The sequence below is a fragment of the Kogia breviceps genome, chromosome 12 (genome assembly GCF_026419965.1).
Source record: "Kogia breviceps isolate mKogBre1 chromosome 12, mKogBre1 haplotype 1, whole genome shotgun sequence".
Taxonomy (NCBI): domain Eukaryota; kingdom Metazoa; phylum Chordata; class Mammalia; order Artiodactyla; family Physeteridae; genus Kogia; species Kogia breviceps.
In genome coordinates, this window is record NC_081321.1 from 57,589,968 (window position 1) to 57,605,608 (window position 15,641).

A 15,641-nucleotide genomic window follows, 5' to 3' on the forward strand; every position below is an offset into this window, starting at 1 on the left:
GGCAGATGTGGGCTTGATTTCTCCCTTTCCTTTTTTGAATCTTAGTGCTGTCATTTATTAGCTCTGTGGCTTTGGGCAAGTTATATGACCTCTTCCGTGCCTTGGTTTCCTTATCTATATGTAAAGCTTGGATACTGATAGTTCCTGTATCATGTAATTGTGTGATTTTTAATTATTTGTTTTTAATTATAATCTTTTTTTGGAGACTTATAGAAAATGAAAAACATTCATACAAGACACAACAGACAACTCTTTGGGGGCAGTATAATCTAAGCAATTTTCGGGTTTTCTTAAAAACTATATCTGTATTTTGATTGCTAACGTATTTTCTAGTCTTTTGAGTCTTTGTTGCACTCATTTGGTGATTCTTAAGCATAATCATTTTAGATGCACAAACTTGTGGGAACCTCTTTTCCCTTGTTTTAATATGTGCTGTAAAGACATGAAATGTAGCACCTATCCTTAATTAAAAAAAAAAAAAACTCATGAAACTGATTAGAGTAGACTACTTCCTTGTTTTGACAAATGGCAACCATTTTGAACTCGTACCTAACTCATACTTGTGTTAGTCTACAGCAACTATGGCAACTAGGATTTCTCTCAGGCCAATTTATAATAAGTATTTTGTTAAAATCTAATATAAAATAAGGATACCTTCTATCACCATTATTGTTGTCATCCTCATGGTTAGTGTTTAACTACATACAGAGTCATCCTGGCTGACTCTCTAGCTCATTGAATTTGTTTCTGTCTCAGGACCTTGCACTTAGTTTTTTCAGATCTTCACATGGTATTCTCTCTCACTACATCCAGGTATCTGTTAATCTATCTTACCCGAGAAGCCTTTCTGATCACTCTTTTCCTAAGTAGCCTTGTATACTATCAGTACTACTACTACTACTATATCCTAACTTCTTTCTTGCATTTTAACAGTTACAGCAGCTATCTCTTCCTGAAGTGTGTATTTATTAATTATTTATTCTCCTGTCTACTCCACTAGCATTTAAGTTTAACAAAGGCAGCGACCTTGCCTCTCTAGTTTACTGCTGTGTTCTTAGAACTTATTATAAGGTGTAGGAGATAGTGGGCTCTTACTGAGTCTTTTTGTTAGAGAAAGGGAAGGAAATGAGTTGATATTGAAAATTAATATTATTTGCAGATGATACGATTGTTTACCTTAAAAAACTGAAAAATAACCTTTAAAACTTTTAATTTGTATATAAGTATGTCAAAATTTTATATTGCAATAATAACCTAATAGAGTTAAATAAATCAGACTTGAAAGAAATTAGAATTAAATGTCAAATGATTTGAAGGCAGTGTTGTAAAATCTCTTAAATGCATTTCCATTTAAATAATCTTCAAACTGTATTTTAAAGGTAAAAGCCTATTTATAAAAGGGAGTTAAAATGGTATACTTAAAAGATATAACAAGTTTTGATACATCTACAAAAATAATTAGAAAATTTTTCATCTAGTAATAACAATCATAAAAAATCAGAGTCAGAAAATACCATTTTATTCCTCTCATACTAGCAAAGAGGGTTTTTGTTGTTGTTATTTGGTTTTTTGGGTTTTGTTTTTAAGTAGAAGAGTAGCCATTATCTGTGAGGGAATGTTGAAGTAACTGCTGTGGAAGCATAATTAATACAAACTTTGTAGAAAACAGTTTAGCAATGCATATTAAGAGCCTTTAATATACCTTTAAATTTGTGGTTTGACTCTAACCTAAAATTCAGACAATATAATAGAGAGATCTTCATTGCCATACTTTCTTTAGTATGTTTCGAATGTTAAATGTTTGATTGTTAAATGTAATAGGAGTTAATTACATTGACTATTTCAGCATATATTACACTTTCTGAAAATGTTATTTTTGAAAACTTAATGTTTTAATCAAAATTACTTGAAATATCTGGTAAACTCATAATTTGTTATTGATTTCTGATTCATAAGCTACCAGGTCCTATGACTTATTGACTATTTTGTTTTTCTGCCTGCTTCCTCTCTTGTCCTTTTCTTCTTTTGGTCTTTTTAATATATTATCTTCTAATAGTCTTTCTTTTTGTTTACTAGATTTCATTCTGACTTCAGTGGTTTCTTATTTTTTTAACCATACTGTTTTTAATTTTTAAATGTTTTTCAGATTCTATCTAGATTTAAAACTTTCTTTCTTTGTTTTTTTTCTGTTTGTAGATATGATATAATCAAAATCATATTTCTTTGTTGTTTTCATCCTGGAATAAATAACAGAATGCTAGGATTTATATTATCACCATACCTTTAAGTATATTGTACAATGAATTTTTAAGGAACCTTTAAGAACTTATATATTTCATTTTTAAATTGCTTTTGTGGTCAGGGAATTTTTATTTAATAAAACTTTGTTGCATTTTGAAGTCATTTTTTATGTAGAAAATTATTTCTTGACCATACTGATTTTAATATTTCTTGAAAGAGGTTTTGTGATTGAAGGTACATTTTATTGGAGGGAATAATGGCAAGAGGTGATCACTGTTGGGAAGCATGAGGGGAATAGAATAATTAACACTTCTTTCCTGTTATGGATTGCTGGAAGGAGCCAGATGGCCTATTATTAAGTTTTTCAAATATACATTTTGTAAAACAAAATAATTTTAGAGTTTTTTTGGTCATGGATTTCAGAATTATATCTAGTAACAGTGGAAATAATTTTAGAAGTACAGTTTCCAACTTGTTGATTTCCTTGATATTCTGTATATTAAGCAAAAGGATAAAGGAGCTCTTTGTTGAGTCAGGAAAATAACTTGTATTACATTACTGTTTCTTCTAGTTGCTTCCTGGTTTTTGTTGTTGTTTGAATGAAGTGTTGTATTATAGACTGTTTGAGAAATGAGGAAGAATATAGTTATAATGGTTTTAGACTGGGAACACAGTAACCTGCTTATTGGTTTCAGCATTCTACTGATTGTGTGACATTTAATCTTTTTCTACTATTTTCCCCCTCTAAGAACACAAGTTCTCTTCCTTATTTTATCTAGAATTCATTTGATAAACTTCTTTCTTTAGCTTCTTAAGCAAAAAATGAATATAAAATTAGGGTACTATTCAATAAATTCCCCTAAGGCTGCCCCTCTGATTGCTATTAATGAGAGTCCTGCATTGGGAGGAAGATTAGATTACTAGCAGCAGCTGCTACCATTTATTGAGCACTTAATATGTGTATATCTTATCTAATTTAATCTTCACTTCAACTCTATAATGTAGGGTAGTGTTATTTCCATCTTACAGGAAGGAAACAGGCTCGGCTCTCCCATAGGTAAGAGGCAGAGTCAGGATTCAAACCTAGATTTTTTTCTGACTCAAAGCCGGGCTCTTTCCACTTATGCTTATATTCGCTACTCTAATATGTCTCTTGATCTAAAGTTCTATATTTTTCTAAGAAGTTTACCTCTATACAATTAACTTTCAGCAGTTAAAAAATTATATAAATTTTCTCTCGTCTGTTAATTGTAGTTATTTCTGTGCCAGAGTACATTTCTTGTGTATTTTCTTTGCGCTTGTAAATAGTGTTTCTACCCCATATTCCTTCATTGTATGTTAAATCCATTTTAAAATCCATTTTTAGCACTGATATATTTCATGAAGCATGTTTTCAGAGTTTAAAAATACATACCGCTAGTATTGATTTTATAAGAAATTATATATTTTCATTTTTGACACATTTTGAAGCAGTCATTTTAACATCGGTCTGTATGGCTGATCAATGCTTATTTTACTTGGATGGTTTGAAGGTTATAAACCATTAAACAAACTGCCTTCATGTTTCTGTAAAGCATTGTTTACTAACCTTCTTCATGTACCTCACACATAGAGAAAATGATAATATTTAATATGTCATATTGGTAAATGGGTCACCCTGCTGCTCTTCGACTCAAATATTTGGCCCAGGGAGCCATTCCCCCTTTACCTTCATGTTTTGTCGTCTTCTCTACTTTATCTCCCAGTGCTGAGAGGAGTGATATGTTGGCATACCTATAACTCACTTGTGGATGTATAACCTTTATGAGAAAGTAGACTCTAAAATATTTGTTCTTTGGAGTTATGTGCTCAATAAACATACACATTTCTGGGAAAAGTAAAATTTTTAGTAGTCCATTCTAGAATGTTCACATTATGGATCATTCTAAGTCATGGATTCATGCTGGCCAGCATCTTTTATGTGAAGCCTTTGGAAACTATACTTCTTTACTTTTGTTTATAGCTTATAATGATAACAGAAAATCATGATTGTTAAGGCATTTTATTATAAACATTTTACCTTCTGTCACCAACTAAAGCTTCATTGTATGTTACATATGTTCTTTGATCTTGTTCTTGCAATTTAGAAATGAACCTTTAATGTGCTTAAAATATTTGCGATTATGCGGTAATAGTAACGATAATTGTACCTAACAAAAGAACTTGGTCAGGCACAAAATGCGTATTCTTTCAGTTTAACTGTTTATATTGTATACCCTCCAGATTTCAGAAGGAATATTTATAAGGTTTGATGCTTTTTTAGAAAATGTGTTACTATATTTAAATACTGCTGTGTTTAGAGTAGTAACTTAGCCCAACCCCAGAAGAGTCTGGTGTATGTCATTAGTTTAAAACTACTATTGTATAAAAACTTGCGTGCATTTCAGAATAATTAAAACAATTTAGAATTTTGACATGAAAATAGCATGAAATGTGTATTGTATAAACCTCTACTGTTTAAATATTTCTCCCCCGGCTTTCCTACTGTGGTCAATGTCAGCCCAGTCCTTTACTGGAAACCAGAGAGGCCTCTGATAGTTCCCTGTCTGGTGATTCTCCACCCATCTCTTTCCCCCTATATCTCAACCATTTCAATAGGACTCCTTCGTAGTCGCATTTCTCCTGTTCTAGCTTAGTATCTTACCATTTTCATCCAGTTTTGCTGTTGGAATTATCTTCCCAAAGCACAGTTTGATCATGTCACTTCCTGGCTTAAAATTATTTTTTCTCTTTATCGCCATAGTTAGTAGCCATCTTTGCATAACATTTAAGAAGACCTTTTGCATCTGGTCCCATCACTCTTATTTCCCATTCTTCTGTTCCCCAGTGTGTGTAGGGTAGGCCTTATCTCCCTTCCCTAATTACCCTATTGTTCAGTCACTGATGCTTCTTATTTTGTTTGTATTCTAATCATGTCACTAACTTTTATTGCACTCACTGCGTATTCTCACACTGGAAGACCCCTCATCTGTAACCACATCAGATGTTACCATTCTACAAAGTATTCCTGTTACCTCACCCTTTTTTAGAAATATCTTCCTCCAGTGATACTTTATACTTCCTTAAGAGCACTTACCACACTGTGCCTTGGAACATAATTAGTTGTGTAATTCATTCTGTCCTTCCACTAGAGTATAACCCTTTTGATGACATAGCTCATGTCTTATTTAATTACGGTGTTTTGATGGTTGCTTAATATAAGACAGGGAATACACAGACATGCACTTACACGTACACATTTTCATTTACTCAGTTTACGTATCTAGTTTTTTATAGCACTGCCACATGCAGCACTAGTCTCTATGAAGAAGTAAAAAATTAATATAGCATGCCTTCAAAGAATTTTCATTCTAGGAAAGAAAAGATGATGCAAAAAATTGAAAGGCATAGTACACAAGTGCCATTAATGTACATGCAATGTACATTATATACCATGTCTATACATATTTGTAAGTATTTTGGGTTTGTCCTTTGGTATTGTATCACCTCTCCACGTACATGGTTGTGTGTATGTTTGTTAGTATTTTCTACCCATTTGATACACATATTTCTATATAAAAATCAGTAACTATTACAAAATAGAAAACTTCTATTTAGGTAATTTTATTTTCAACTTTAATAAACTGAATTTAGAATTTAGCTTAATATATTATTTAAGAATCAAGTAATTTTACTTAAATTTAGACTTTTTGAAGTACTGTCTACATGTATTTGTTAGCCTAGTTTGGTTTTTTTCAAGTAAGGTAATGATGCTGTCATAGTTCATTTAGAGTAACTGGGGAAAAAATACTTTGTAGTGATCAAAAATTAATTTTATTTGCGTAGTTTGATGTCATGCATTTGTGATACGCTCTTAAGTAACATGGAATTTATTATGCAATGTTTGTTTTTGTTTTTCTGAAGATTGGGAAATACGGATTTGATTCTCACATATTATGATATGTTGTACAGATTTGTAAAGTGTCAGTGCAATGTTCTGTGTACTTTCTTTATGCTCTAATATAATTAATTTGTTTCTAGATGCTGGCATCACCATCTACATCAGGTCAGCTGTCTCAGTTTGGGGCAAGTTTATACGGGCAACAAAGTAAGAATTTTGTATTTATTCTGGGATACTTTATTTAAAGAAAAAAAATAACTACCAAATAAAGAATAATGCTGCCCTTGTGGGTTTATTGTAGGGTTTAAAAGGAAGGGTATTTAATTTTTTCTTATTAGCGAAAAACCTCATTATTTCAGACCTTTCTAATTCAAAATTATTTGGATACAGGGTAGATCAAAATTTATTTCTTCATCTTTTGTATGTGTATGTTCCTTTGCAATATTTTTGAAGAAGATTTGCTAAACAAATTAAAAATAGACATTCTCTATGTTTTCAGTCGGAGGAAGTTAAAGGTTTTTTGATGGTCAGTTAAGTAGGTTGTTTTGTTTGTGTTTTTTGGTCATATTATTAATGTAAGCCCATTACCTAGCAGTTTGTGAAATGTTCTCTTTGTTTAGCAAATACTTCTTTTACTTTGGCTCAGTCTGGGTATACAATCTCTGTTTTTGACTAACAGTTCAAAGCTTTTTCCATATACAAGATTTTATTTCTTTTCTATGTTGTAATACTTTTATACCTCTCAGCACAGTGCCTGGCGCATAGTAAGCGCTCAATAAATGTTAACTATTATTATGACATAATTTTTATAAAACTAAATTATAAAATTTTCCCTTTTTAAAATTAATTTTCCAAACTTTTATATATTAATAAGATTTGTCATATCTTTTAATGTCAGAGACTGCTGATCTCTCATCTCTGTAGTGGGAGGGGAGTGTTAAAAGGGATGTAAATTCCCATCAAAGATTACAAAATAATAGGGTAACTGAAGCAGACAATCTGATGACCAAATAATTTAACCATCTTCAAATAAAAATCAGTTATGTGATTTGGAACCCTTTCCCAGTATAATAAAAGGCAAAGTTTTTATAGATATGAGTAGTTTGTCATACCACTTTACCCTTCAATTTTATTTTGAAATTTAGTAAGGGGAAACAACTTACTTTGCTAGACAAATATAGTTTCCATCTTTTTTTTTTCTCTCTACCTCTTGTGGCATTCTTTTTGCTATGAAACACAATTTTGTTAGTACAGAATTAGTAAGGAAATTATTAATTACAGATACTAGTTTTTCTCTAGTTAAGTAGAAAACATTTTTAAGCCTTTTATTACACAAAAAAGATGTTGCTTATTTATCAGCAAATGTTCATTCTAGTTATTGAGGGAATGTTATTAGCCAGCAGTTTGTTTCATTTGGACTGTTTTTGTTTGAAGCCTACTACTTTCACCTTTCTGGTAACCCTTACGTTCAAAATATCTAGTTAAATTTTAAAGCTACCCTTTATTTCTATAGAGAAACTGCAAAGAACTTACATTGCTTTCTTTTTAAAGCCCACAATTTATCACAGCAGGAAGTAGATAATGAAATAGAGAAAAGTTATATTTGAGAAGACAAGGTTATTTAATGAAGGAGAATGGCAATTATTTTATAATATAATCAGCTATATGGACTTTGAAAATCTGATCTAATTTTTTTAACCTACAAATGTGAAGTTATAATCAGGCTAAGTTATAGAATGGATTAGGTTTGGAATATAGTTATTTCATTGGTAAGGTAGACATTTATTGACTTAATTTGTGTACATGATTGTGCTGATGGTTAAGGATATACAAAGATTAATAAATGAGCAAAGTTATTTTCATTAGGAAAAGTATTTTAAGGTACTTAGTAATTTAAAAAGAAATTACATACGACAAATATTTACTGTTGGAGTTTAGTATAATAAATGGCTTTATTATTGTAGCATTGATGAACCAGCATTTTCAATTCATGACTCACTCTTTTAACTGACACTGTAGGTATTAACTTATTTTTTTAAATGAACCTTAGATCAACTGAAACTGAAATGTCTCAAGTCAGGGTACAATTATTCCTTTCTAGTGCACAGATCTAGAAGCTACAACTAGTAAAATAAAATAATAGAGCCTGAATTTCTAGTATCTGTTAGGATAGACCTGACAGGGCCAGATAAGTCTTTCAGCTGGTAAGTAGTGTGAATACACACCTTCTCAGAGAGGAGAACACCAGCTACCATGTAGTACTTGAGGGTCAGGGCTTCGGTAGTATAAGTAAGTCAGAAAGATAAAACTTGAGGGGCTGACCTTAATAAAGGATGGGGAGATAGAATAAGTAGGTGGGAATAGATTCATGATGTTATTCTTTTGGCAGCTAACTTTAATTGTGCATTGGGCTTGATATTACAAAAGTTCTTTTGCCCCCCAAGTGTATTGAGTACCACCATTAACTCTGTATTCAGATTGGCAAAGTTCAGTAGGAATTTGAGCCATTAAAATGGAGGTTTACTATCTGTTTTGTGTTCTTGATGATTAGAGAGATTAGAGGTGGAGAAGGAAGAGTGCCCTCTCCAAAACTGAGACTCACTGAGTTTAAAACAAGGGAAGGAATTCCTCTTGGAATGGATACAGAGCTGTTTAAAGCGACTTTTCGCCAGATCTGGGTGGAAGTGATTGTATAGTACACAAGGGTAGCCAGAAAATGCTGGATTAGGAGCTTGTGTGATCATGGGTTCTAGTACAGTATAGTTGTATCCAAATATGTAACTTTTCATCCAAGGATTTATGTGACTACTGTGCATCAAGTGGTAACTGTAGAAGCTGGTGAATGGAATCTTGTATTCAAGTTGCACGATGTTTTCTACTTGTTCTCTACTTGTGCGTAAGATTTTAAGTACACTGTCTAGGTTTAAAGACCCCTGGGCTCCCTGAAGCTGTGTACTAGATGGGAATGAACAGGGAGCCAGGAATTAATTTCCCCTGGATAGTCAATGCATTGAAATTAAGTGGTAGTATCGTTGGTGTGACTTTTACTTTCTTACCAACAGGATTTAGGGCCTTGGAGGATTTGAGAAAAAGGAGTACTTCTTATATGCCTATAATCTAGCCACATAGGTTAACTAGCTGTCTGAATGAATCTGAATTCTCAGAGGACCCAGACCACTAGCTGGGAAAGGAAATAAACTTCTCTTTCTAGGATCCGGACTCCTGGCTTAAAAGCAGTGGCATAGCCTTATCCTTTCAACAACCTCCTATTTTAAGAATACATATATGAAGGCTACTTGTTTTGTGGAGAAACAGAGCACAGGTGGAATGGTTCAGAAATAATGCTGTTGACAGTATAGTTAGTCATGTGACACATTTTGGTAGCTTTTAGGAAATAGGATCATTTAACAGATACTGAATTAATAATGAATGCCCTGGGAGTTCTTGCTCTCTAGAAGCATTTTATAATTGGGGAGGTCAACACGTATTTATATGCAAAGTATTAAATACCATAGGTTAAAAGGTATCATGTTGAATGATATGGACAGACTTGCGGATTGGAGAGAAAAGCACAGTAAGCCACAGTGGTACGGGAAAGGTTCAAAAAGGAGGTAGGAATTGAGTTTAACAGATATTTTTGAGTGCCTACCATATATATTGCATCATGCTAGAGACTACAGATGTGTTGTAGAAGAGAGCATTCTCTTTTATGCCATCTCTGTACAGTGTATATACGCCTTCGGTGTTGCTGCGTTTATTTATTGCATGTCTTCGTTGCCTTTATATCCTCAATACTCTGTACACAGTATACACTCACTAAATGTTGAATGCATGATGAACAAGATATGGTCCTTATATATAATCTAGTAGGATAAATACACAAGTTATTTTCCTACAAAACAGAGGAAGAAGTACAGAGTTTTCTGGATACTTGAAAAGTAGGAGTAATCACATACCTTAAATGATCAGGACAGGATTTATAGATGAGGTCATGTTTGACATTGTCCTTGAAGAGACTATGAGTCAGGTTGTTTTAGTAGTGGGAACAAAATCTACAGCATGGGATAAATTTTTGAGTGGTTTGCTTTATCAAGACAAGGGATATCTATTAGGCTGTTACATTGGTTTTAGCCAAGAAGTACAAATCTTCACAATTTTATGGAATCTATCTCAAGATATTTGCTACTTTTCAAGTTCAAGAACGCAGTTATACTCTTTTCCCCCAGAAAACAACTATTTATATGTGAAAAGCATTATTGCTTCATTAGACTATCTCATTTTATCTTACCTTTAGGCCCACCTGTTGATTTTCTTTCCATAGGCATGTTTCATTCCCCCACCTGACCCTCACTCTCCAAAAGCTAATAGTTATTCAGTATTTTCTATGTGTCGGGTGCTATGTTCAGTACTTGTTATAAATATAAACTCATTTAATCTTCACAACAACCCGATTAAAGGTTAAGGGACTTGCCTAGGGAGTAAGTAGTAGAGTCAGGATTGCCTTACTTTGTAAGTTTTACTATGTGAACATGAGTTGAAAACAACAGTTTCTTTGAAACTTGGATGCTACATATTACTTACTGAATGTCATGACCCTAGAAAGCAATTTGCACACAGTGGAAATGGCATATGTTAAATACACAGATTCCAAGAGTCTACTGACTAAGGCATTATGATAGGATTTATTCATTTATTGTGTTATTTATCTAGTACCTACCATGAGTGAAGAATTATTCCAGGATTGAAGAGTATGGCAAATAACAAAGTTCCTGCTTTCATGGAGCTTATATTTTAATGAAGGAAGACAGAGAATAAGCATGCAAATAAATTTATTTACTTAGTAAATAAATAATATGATTCTGATAATAAGTACTATAAAAAATGTCAGGTTAATGGATGAGTGGATGGGATCAGTAGTTTTCAAGCAGGCAAAGAGGCTGTCTCTGAGGAGGTAGTATTTGAATGGAAACCAGTCTGTTGAGAAGTGGAAGCCCTTGGAAAGATCTGGGAAAGAGCTTTTCAGGTACAGACAACAGCAAATGCAAATGGTCTTACTCATGAGAATGTAAGAATGAACTTCGTGTGTTAAAGGATGAATGAGAGGGCCAGTATAATGAACGAAGAAAGTGGAAGGTTAATGGGTAGCAAGTGTCAGGTCATGGAGTCTTTTAAAGATTTGGTAAAGCATTTGGATTTATTCTAAGTTTAATGGGAAGGATTTTAAGATACAGTTTCATTTTTAAAAGATCACCTTGCTGTGTAGAAAATGGACTGAGTGGAGGAGGGACAAGTGACAAGAAAAAGAGAAAGACAATTAGTGCAGTAGTCCAGGCAGGAAAGTAGGGTGGCTTTGGACTAGTGCTGGAGGTGTTGAGAAATGGTTAGATTTGGGATATTTTGGCCATAGAGCCATTGATTTGGGGATGTGGGATATGAAAGAGAGAGAGAAATCAAGGATGATCTCTAAGGTTAGAGACCTGCATTACTTTGTGAAAGGGTGCCGCTAATGTATCATACAAACTTAGGTTGAGGAGGAGGAGTACAAAGTATATGTAGGAGATTCACACAGCTGTTCCACAGATGGAGTGCCACCTGCTGTAAAGATCCAGCCAGATGTTTGGGACTCCCGGCTGGTTCTAACACAGCAGCAACTTCTCATAGTTGAGGATTTTGAAGCCAGTTTAGCTCCATCCATGCTTGTCTTATACATCCTTACTACCCAGAAGGTAAGCCCACTCTTCCTCCAGGCATATCACTTGTCCTCATTTTCATATATCTTGCAGTTTTCTCATACCAAACTGGTGTGACATTTTTATTCCCCTGACTCCTCATCACCACCACCAAATGGCCTGGCTAGGTCTCTTTCATTATTCAGTTCATGTACAGTATTGTCTAGGAAACATGTTCTGATTCCAAATGCATTCTACTTTCATGTCTGAGTGTTGCCCCCCATGTACACCAAGTACACTGTACATGTACTGCATGTAAACACCTTGATCATAGCAGTTTGTTTTGGGGGGGGGTTGTTTGTTTTCTTTTTTAAATAGTCTTGTATATCTCTGTAGAACAAGAGGAAGGAAAGTATTCTAGGTGGGGAGAAGGATATGAGTAAAGATACTGGGGCATATTTTGGGGAGGGGACTAGGGGAATTACAAAGAAGATTGTAAGTCAAGTATGTGATATCTAAAAAGAGTTTGTATCGGGGTGAGTAAAATATTAAAATTGATTAGAGGGGCTTCCCTGGTGGTGCAGTGGTTAAGAATCCGCCTGCTGATGCAGGGGACACGGGTTCGTGCCCCAGTCCGGGAAGATCCCACATGCTGCGGAGTGGCTGGGCCGGTGAGCCATGGCCGCTGAGCCTGCGTGTCCGGAGCCTGTGCTCCGCAACGGGAGAGGCCACAACAGTGAGATGCCCGCATAACACAAAAAAACCCAAAACAAAACAAAAAAATAAAATTGATTAGAAGAGTATTATGTCAGTTATATGTCAGTAAAGCTGGGAAAAATAAAGATTAGAAGAATCTTTTGGGTCTTGACAGAGCATTTTAAAGACTGCACTGTGATTAGATTTAACTTTAGGACAGTGATTCTCAGCCCTGACTGCCCTTCTAGAAGCACCTACAGAGTTTTAAAATCCCACTGCCCATGAACTTCCCAGACCCAGACTGAGTCACAGCTTCTGGATGTGGGACCCAGATATTAAAGTTTCCCGCGTAATGTGAAGGTTAGCAGCTCCTTCAAGAAGCGGAAAGTGTGACTGGTTGATACAAGGGATTGAAATTAGAGTCAAGAAATTGGATCATGGTTTTTGTTTGTTTGTTTGTGTGTGTGTGTGTGTGTGTGTGTGTGTGTGTGTGTGTGTGTGTGTGTGTGTGTGGTTTTTTGCTTTGTGGTTTTTGTTTTTTGGGGTTTTTTTCTGCATTAGCGGCATGCAGGATCTTAGTTCCCTGACCAAGGATCAATCCCATGCCCGCTGCAGTGGAAGCACAGAGTCTTAACCACTGGACCAGGGAAGTCCCTGGATCATGGTTTTTGGTCTTCATTTTTTGTGATCTTGGGCAAGTCACTTAATGTCTGATGTTAGTTCATCTATAATTAAGTTGAAATGATCTTCATCTGTAACTTGGTTGGATACTCTCTGGAGACTTTTCTATCTCTAAAATACTTTGATTTTAATGAAGGAAATTGTATAATGAAATAGTGTTACAGGGAAGATTAACCAGCTAGGTTCAGGACAAGTTGGGGACAGGTTGGAGGTAAGAAGATTGTTGCCCTTTATGTGTGGGCAAGACAGTGAGTTTAGGGAGGGTAGTTGCTTTGGGAATGGAATGGGGGATTCTTTAAGCCCTCTTGCATCAATTAAAAATTGTCTCCCTTCTCCTTAAAGATTTCAGGAGACTTCATTAAGTATGAGTATTCAAGGATTTGGTTGCTGGTATTTTTTTTCTTATAACTTGTATTATTATTAATATTGTTAATCTTTAGCAAAAGATTGAATAAAGCATGGCATATCATGCCATAACTATTTAAGGAATGTGCTGTTAATCAGTTTGTGCAATGGAAGTAATTCATGGAAACATTTCTTAGGTCATATTCTTTTGGATTTCTGAAAAATGATCAATAAAGAATTCAGTTCATTCTTTGTTTAGCACCCTGCCAAATAGGAAATAGGAATCTACTTAGAATATGTTCATGTATTCCTTCTAATATGGTATTATCCTTTATTATCACTTTGTCAAATAGAAAGAAAACTTTGCTTCAAAACTGTAACCTTTTAAACGGCTTTATAACTGTTTTTTAAATCATTCTTTTATTCCTTGTCTATAAAAAGGGGATAAATACCTTCTCTGTAATATTTTGTAAGGAGATGAAGTAGCATAGTGCTTCACATATTTCTTAGGTGCTTGATAAAATTTAATTCTACTGCCCTTCCAGTGCACAAGCTCAGGCATACATATTTATGTTTTTTTACTTGTGGTTATTTTGTGTCAGTTTGGTTTTTTTTTTTTTAAGCTAATTTTTTTATTCCCCCTCCTCCCCCTTTCAGCTTACATGTCTTCTTCTTGGTATAACATTTTAGAAAATTTTCTATCATGTTTCTAATTATACCTAGTAAAAGTAAAATTTTCCCTCCCTTGACCCTACCCATTTGTAATAGTTTGACTCAAGCAACTCAAATTTAATGACCATGTATTTTGTTTCCTAGAAAAAAATCTTTCTCTGTTCTTACTCAGTGGTATTAATTCTGTATGTTTTAAAGGAATTCAGTTTTTAAATTGAATTTAAAATAACTCAATTATAAAGTATTCAAGGGTTGATGATCCAGTTTGAAATTGATGCATTCCTCTCTTCTCTTTTGATTTTTTTTTCCTACCCACCAGGTTCAATAAAATGCAACTCAGAGCTTTTGAATTTATTAGCTGTTTTTATGAAATCAAGTGTTTTTTAAAGGAAAAATAAAAGTAAATGCTAATCTTTGAGTTCTTTATTTCATATTGTCTTCCTCTACTCTCCTCACTGTAAATTAAGTGTGCCAGTCCTTAATTGACGAAATATATTACCTTACCCATCCATGTTTCCTTCTCCAAAATTTTATTTGCTAATGTTCAGATAATCTCCAATCTCTAAAATATTTCTGAAGTTACGTATTTTCATAATACAGCATAGAATAATAAGTATATGAAGGGTTGAAGTAAACAAATCTCATGAGTCTTTAGAAGGGCTTATTGAAGACCCAAAGTGTGCAATTTTTTGCAACATGTATGTTTATAATGTTGAAGGTGTAGAGAGTGAAATGTGGAGGAAAAGAAAACTTGACAGGTATAGAGAAGAAGAGAAAGAAAATGGAGGGAAGAGATAAGAGATGTTGGTTTAGAAAAAGTTTGAAGTAAACATATTCAGAAAAAGAAAGCAAGAGAAAAAAAAAAGAATAGATAAAAGGTGTTACAAGTAAGTAGGTACTCACAAGGGTGCTCATTTAGTGTTTTATTGGGCTCCCATAGGGCTGCCATTAACACTAGGAGTCTTGGTTCTTGTGTCACCTTGGAGAAGTCAGTTAACTTATCTGAGGCTCAGGTTCCTCATCTATAAAGTATGAACATTGGATTAGGTTTCTTGGTTGTCAGTAACTGTGAGAAACACATTCCTGTGGGAAATTTGCAGCTATAGCTGACTTTAGGACAGGATATTTAGGGAAAAGGATGTAAGCTCCCTGAGGGTAGGAGCTTTTTCTATCTTGTTCACTGTTGTATCCCCAGCAGCTAACACAGTGCTTGACACATGGTAGGCACACAATAAATGTTTGTTGAGTAAGTGATGTGAAAAGTGTCATGTTGTTGGTTCATTATGGGAGCATCTAGAGGGCCTAGAGGAAAACTAGTGTGCTTGAGAAAAGGAAAAGACTGGTATCTTCTGAAGAAATCTTACATAGGCTGGTTTTTAATCTCTTGTTCTTCCTTATCTTGCCCCAAATTCAGAGAA

General features: G+C 34.2%; 1 protein-coding gene across 8 annotated transcripts in view; it reads left to right on the forward strand.

Moving 5' to 3' along the window:
• The window catches only part of CNOT2 (CCR4-NOT transcription complex subunit 2), a 117,141-nt gene that overhangs the window by 76,952 nt on the left and 24,548 nt on the right, over window positions 1-15,641 (forward strand). For all 8 annotated transcript variants that reach the window (XM_059080242.2, XM_059080238.2, XM_059080243.2 and 5 more), the window contains one exon: window positions 6,301-6,367. In XM_059080242.2, coding sequence (XP_058936225.1) covers window positions 6,301-6,367 — 67 coding nt within the window. The remainder of the gene's footprint in view (window positions 1-6,300; window positions 6,368-15,641) is intronic.